The sequence below is a fragment of the Channa argus genome, chromosome 2 (genome assembly GCF_033026475.1).
Source record: "Channa argus isolate prfri chromosome 2, Channa argus male v1.0, whole genome shotgun sequence".
NCBI lineage: Eukaryota > Metazoa > Chordata > Actinopteri > Anabantiformes > Channidae > Channa > Channa argus.
The window spans coordinates 3,028,666-3,035,158 of record NC_090198.1 but is presented as its reverse complement, the minus strand read 5'-3'; the positions used below and the strand labels follow the sequence as shown (position 1 = coordinate 3,035,158).

The following is a 6,493-nucleotide window of genomic DNA, read 5'->3' as shown; positions in this document are numbered from 1 at the left end:
TAAACACTATTAAATAGAATATATACCCCAAATAACCACAAGCATCAGAAGTATCAGGAAGGAAGGTCGAGTGGTTGACCGCCAATCTATCAGTTGTTGGTTCAATCCCCAGTTCCTCCAGTCACATGTTGAAGTGTCCTTGAGCAAGACACTGAACCCCAACTTGGTTGCTCTTGGTGAGTGTTGGCCAGCTGAAAGCAGCTCCCCCATCGGTGTATGCGTGTGATTGCAGGTGGGAATGGTTGAATAAGAAGCAGTCTAAAGTGCTCTGAGTGCCCATAGGTAAAAAAAGTGCTATATAAGTGCAGAGATGAGCAACAATGACATTAATAGGCTGAACAGATTGTACAAGTGCTGTAAGTGCATGATCTTAGCTGGATGAAAGAAACATCAAGATAATTTCTCATGTAAGTTAGTTTTCTTGCGATAACAAGATAATTTTTCTCATATTTTGAAACAATAAAGCCTGTTTTCTTAAAACTTGAGATATATTATCTCATTATCATGGTAAATGGAAGTTGTTACCCTAAACTAATGAGATAATTATCCCATTATCACAGTGTAACAGCACAAAAAATCATCCAAGCAACAGCATCCATTGCAGTTTTTGGCTTATGTAGAAAATGCCTCTGGTTTCAAGGACTTGCTGTCTAATTCCACACAGAGACAAGGGCTTTTGGACAGAAAGGACAAGAGCTTTTGGAGATTACCTTAATTTGTCCATCCCTGACTGTTGGAACATTATGCACAGAACAAAACGTGAAGGAAGTCTTTACACTGTGGGCAGTAGATTCCAACAAGAAACAAACATATCCAATATGTATATACGAGTTTTGTTTTAGGACGGACTTTCTAAAATTTCTACTGTAAGTTAAAGCAGGATTTTTGCAGCACACGCTGGGCTGTTAGAAAATGTGTCACTTGACATATTGTCTGTAAATAGAATATTCACACCATTATACCAAAAGAATGATATATGTCACTCTAATGCTTACAACGTCAACCAATTACAGCTCCACTAATGACATATATGTCCTCTGCAGAAACTGCATATGGTGGACATGGAGGGATGTTGTGATGTTATAATTTCTCAGACTTTAAGTTGAAACTGTCAGAAAGGTGATAATTCTCTGTTTATTATTGAGGTCATTCTGGGTTGTGGAGTCGTACTGGAGTGCATTATAGGAAGAGATGTTTCTAATGTTTTATCCACCTCATTCATTTTAAATAGGGTGTCCAAAACATTAGAACCACTTTTTCTTATAATTAACTTATTAAATTATAAGTATAGTACAATATACAGTCAGCAGGTACTTAGTTTAATTTCTCACAAAGTCTAGTGGGAACAGCCAGCCCGGCTCTAGCTATGCTGCAAAGTGTGGGTAGCAGCACCTCTCAAGTTCCTCTAACATGTCATATTTATTATGTTTATCCAAACAGGAATCAAAATGTCAACACAATAATTCACCATTACTGCAGCCTTTTATTTAACTACCCGATTTCCTAAAAAGTCAAACTCATCTGATTAATCAGGACAAAATGATGTGTTAATGTCCTGTAACATCTCTAATAATCATTTAAAACTATTTAATGTAGGAGAATATCATTAAAAGGCAGATGTTTTGACTAACATTTAATATTTCTGATCTGTGTTAACCACCACCTGCAAAAGTGTCCATGTTTCTGGCTGTTCTTTGTACATAACTAAACGGATTCAGGATCAAACGAGCAATGCTATAGAATCCTGGATAACATTCTGAAAAAATTGCCAGGAAGGACACTTCAATAGTCCAACTTCCTGGTCCAACAACGTTTAAATCCAATGTGTTGTCTTGTTGACACTGACAAAACCTGCTCCCGAGCAGCTCTTAGATTGTGGATCTGTTGCCAGGACAACAACCTCGACATGACTTTAGAAGGACCAACAGATTTTGGATAAGGACCAATCGTCAACATTATCTGGTTAATCCATGTACAAAGACCAGGACCCAGAAAGAAGTAAAATGAGTCCATGACTCTATTTTCATCTGCAGATAGAAACATGACTTATGAGCAAAATAGAATGACAATAAAGTGCAACTCTGAAATACTGAAACAAGCTGACATCAACGTTTCAAACATACTGTATTTTCTTAATCTATGTTGCATGTTGTTCAGACATTTAGAAGACCATTTATTTTTGCACAGTTTCATATTCAAACAGTTTTTCCACTCCTTAAATACTTTAAATCACATTGTCATTTAGATTCCCAGAGTTAATCCCAGCCTTATTTGACTAGTAAATCTCCATCAATATCCATTTTCTTTCAGTTTGTCCTCCACTTTATCAGCAGTCAAGTTAAATTGGCAGGCTCTAAGGACTTCTATCAGCTTCTGTGTTTGGGCTTCAGCTCCAACACTCTTCCTCCACTCCTTCAACAGCTCCACCACTGTCTCCTCAACGTCTGATGGATGCTTATGGCTGATGGACTCCAACTTAACATCTTTCACACCCAGTTTGCGTCCCACTTTACGCCAACCTCTTACTAAATTCTCTGCGATCACCTGAGTGGCAATGTCCAGTTTGGCTGAAGGAGGAGGAGAAGAAATTGAGGGTATAGTTTAAAAATGCTAATTTATGCTAAGCAAGGATCTAGCAATATGGATCATGATACATGGGTTGTGATTTGGTATATTGCGATAATTTAAACAAGGTAATATAATTTAGGAAACCTGTCATAGTGAAGAACACACCACCATAAGCATAAAACCAAAGTAAAAAAACATTTACTCATATGTCCTGACAGCAGCAACTAATCAGAACATCAATTTTGTCATTAGGACTTTTACCACAACACTAATTGTGCCATTGTTTTAAGAATCAAAATAATATCAAAAAACATTATACCATAACCATAACCATATTGCATTAATTAACTGTATCAATATTTTTTTCACAGCCCTATCATGCACCCTCAACACTTCAAACAATTAAATATGAATCTAGCAGAAACAAATTGGAATGGGCCAGCTTTCCTCTTCCATATGTGAAGACAATTGAATAGATCTTTAGAGAGTCAGCTGTTGTAATTTGACACTCAGTCAATACAAAACTGACCCATGTTTTTGTTCAGAATTAACATAAAAAAATAAATCCTAATAGTTTGGATTTAAACATTTAACCTGTTATATATGAATTGTCTTTGAGCCTCGGTTTATATCAGGTAGCTTTAAATTTGTTTAAAATAAATCAGCTCATTTTATTTTTGCAGATATACCAGAGTTACTAGTGTTGTTTTAACAGTAAATAACTATTAGTTTATTCAATAATAAAGAAAAAGTTCATCAACGCCACCTGGTGGTCTTAATGAAGTGGTGGACAGAGGTCAGCATGGGGAAAATGTAATACTGGCTTTGATAGAAAGATGTCAGTACACACAGTGGACCACAGCTTGCTGTGTATGGGACTGTGTAAACTTGTACATAATTGGTCTGACTTCAGCAAGGAAAAAATTATCCTGAACACATGAACTACAAAACCCTTAATACTGAGATAAATATGAAACCCGAGCCTGACCTACCTGGCCACAGGTAACAGTTTATATCACTGAACAATAATAGAATTTGTGAAAGTCAATATAGGCAGAGACAGTATTTGACAATATTTGCTGACTACTCTTCGATTAGACAAAAGGATATATGGATAAATCAATAAATAGTATTATCAGAATCAAAAATTCATGTACCTATCTTCCTCGTAGTCTTTTGAAATCTATTTAGGGATGAAAGACGAGCTGTCCTTAGGAAGAGACACTACTGAAAATGTTGAGCCCAAAGTCAAAATATGTCGGCCTCAACTGGCCTACTTTGATATTGAGCATTCATTTTTATTTACAGGTCATTACTTGTCTTTCAACTTTATGGAGGTGAAAGATTTGGTTCATGTAGTGGTGTAATCAGAGTATGAACGTAGTCAGCCAAAAACAGTTCAATTATTCTATAATCATTAGCATTAATGGAAACCAGCAGCAGCAGTAGTAGTAGTACTGTAGTAGAAGTAATGGCCCTGTGCTGGCTGTAGCCTGGACTCCGCCCTGTGGGCTATACTATACCTTTCTCAGTATCGTCCGGCTCATCGTTGGTGTTTGCGGACTGTGTTTCAAAGCTCGTTAGTTTATCTGCCAGGTCTTGTCGCTGGGCTTCTCGGAGACACGCGGACACAAACTCGGTGTTTTGGGGTCCCAGTTTACCTCTCTCCGTCAGAAGCTGGAACAGTTTGATCCCGCTGTTGATCTTTTCCCGATCTTTTTTCCCGATCATTTCTCTACAAAGAAACTTCAGTGTCTCCAGATTGTCCACGGACAGCTGGTTAGAAATGTCCAATAAAACGGCATTAAACTCTAAACAACTCATGTCTGATCGCCCAGCCGAGTTTTCTGAACTAGGAAATACTCCAGTTTTACTTTCACTTCCGTTTGTGGGTGGGGTGGGCCGTTTTTCCTTCACCGGTTCATTCTAACAGACTACGGTAACTAACTAATATCCAGCCTATACTTACTGAGACATGTTCATATTCACCTACAGATCATCTGGACCGTCCAGGAACCTACACTGGGATCATATTTGTGCATTTCACACTATCATCTCAGGCCTGCTACAGGACAGGCTTCTCCAGCTAAACGTGTCTTACTCCACCTGCAGGTGGATCCACACTTGAATTTGGCTAACATGTCTCTGACTCTATGTATCAGCACCACCCCCACAAGGCTGTGTTCTTTCTCCATTACACTTATTCCTGTAAAACATCTACAACATAAGACATCAGTCTGTCAACACCCTGGGTTTTGCAGAAGACTTCAACCTCATTGGCCTGATCTGTGAGGGAAATGAGTCTCAGTGGGAATTTTTGAGAGACCCCATTACCCTGTACCTCCACACACATACACCTGAACACACACAAGCAAAAAAACTACCACTTGCTCTGCATTAATGTTTTTTAGATAATATTATTTAGCAAATAATCATGTATACACAAGTAAAAAGGCTTTATAAAAACTAGGCTACTTCAGAGAAATGTCAAATTGAACCCGACTAAAGGAGCCATTTCATCTCATAATTAGGTGGTAATTAGAATGAAATGACATTTGGAAAACAATTTTTTCTCTCAATTGTGAATAAGTGCTTAACAAACCTGGGATCCAAAGTTTAATTATCACCTTGTTAGGAGAGCACAAGTCTTCACTTGTGAATGTGTTTACACTTGGTTTCACTCATTTTTGCACCACTTAAGGAGTTATTACATGTTATTCATTGACCCAAAACTTTATTAAATTAACTGTGTCAAAAGAAAGTAAACAAAGCTGAAATAATTTGCAAAATGATGAATTTCTAATATATCAGTGATCCATTAAAAATGCTGCTCTGTGTTGCTATTTGCAAGTCTGGATCAAATACAAGGGAAAACATAGTGATGCTGATGAGAACATGTGGCCTAATGGACAGGAGCAAATGAACTACATGTAAAATTCTGAGTATTTCAGGTTTTCAGTTTGATTTTCTTTGGGATATCCACCCAATTTGTTTATTTGTTTTTTGTTTTTTGTTGTTGTTTTATTTTTCTGTATTTTCTCTTTTGTATTTACAGTGTTCAGCTTTTCTGTGTTTAAACAAGTAACAAAAGAATGAAATCTGATGCAGCACAGCATAAAAATAATTTCTGATTTTCAGTGAAATTTCTTTTTTTTTACTTTTTCACATTTTGTATACTTTGAATATGTGTCTTTTTTTTACTTTTTCACATTTTGTTGCCATTGTGTAATAACTTATTTAAATAATGTATTAATTTGAGTCTAAGCTGCGTTGTTTGGGGGACATTTTTGGTTTAAGAAACTTGAGCAATCAAATTAAAGGAGTAGTTCCAGCATCTTTGGAAATTATTTTTTTACTTTCTTGCTGAGAATTAGAAAAAGATGTTGACAGCGTCATTAAAACCAACATGTGCTTGAGCTATAATGAAACATAAATCTGTGTAACTGACTTTGACGCCAGGTACCTGCAGTGTAACAGGCTCAGACTAGGAGGCTTTGTATCAGTTTATGCAGGAATCAGAAGAAGCGATCATTTTCCAGTAATTAGTTCTCTCATCACACTTACACAAGTCTTTGTTCCTGCAATCACTCAATTTGCAATCAAATTCCTCAGGATTTTGTCCTGTAGGTTGCCGTCAAACGCATCCCTCTAGCATTGGATCTGATGTCTCAGCAGCAGCTGTTTAGACCACAGCCCAAATCCTCTTCTTGTTTATCCAAGAAAACAGAACCATACTCAATAAAAACTAATTCTGTGATGTGTAGCTCGCTTTAGGTCTTAAATGGGTTGAAGTACATGATCTGCGTAAGGGTCTTCCTTCTACTCAAAGTGGCTGGACCAGAGTCATCAGCTGTGTCCTTAATAGACTGGTATGATGTGGAGCTGGTTATGGAAAGGCTGGTGCCCCCTCTGGTACTGCTTAAGT

The 6,493-nt window shown here is 37.3% G+C and overlaps 1 protein-coding gene across 1 annotated transcript; it reads right to left on the bottom strand.

Annotated features, from left to right (window-relative positions):
• Nucleotides 1-1,463: 1,463 nt before the first annotated feature.
• fadd (Fas (tnfrsf6)-associated via death domain) lies at nucleotides 1,464-4,675 on the bottom strand. The gene is made up of 2 exons (XM_067494821.1): nucleotides 4,092-4,675; nucleotides 1,464-2,567 (listed from the first exon to the last, which is right to left on the bottom strand). The coding sequence occupies exons 1-2, from the start codon at nucleotides 4,390-4,392 to the stop codon at nucleotides 2,290-2,292; spliced, it is 579 nt and encodes a 192-aa protein (XP_067350922.1). The 5' UTR covers nucleotides 4,393-4,675; the 3' UTR covers nucleotides 1,464-2,289.
• Between the last annotated feature and the right edge of the window lie 1,818 nt (nucleotides 4,676-6,493).

Bases quoted from the DNA above. Each gene is read 5' to 3' on its own strand.
- fadd (XM_067494821.1), bottom strand. From the start codon at position 4,392: ATGAGTTGTTTAGAGTTTAATGCCGTTTTATTGGACATTTCTAACCAG. The intron at 2,568-4,091 runs GTATAGTATAGC...CTCCTCCTTCAG, and splicing joins GCCGGACGATACTGAGAAAG to CCAAACTGGACATTGCCACT.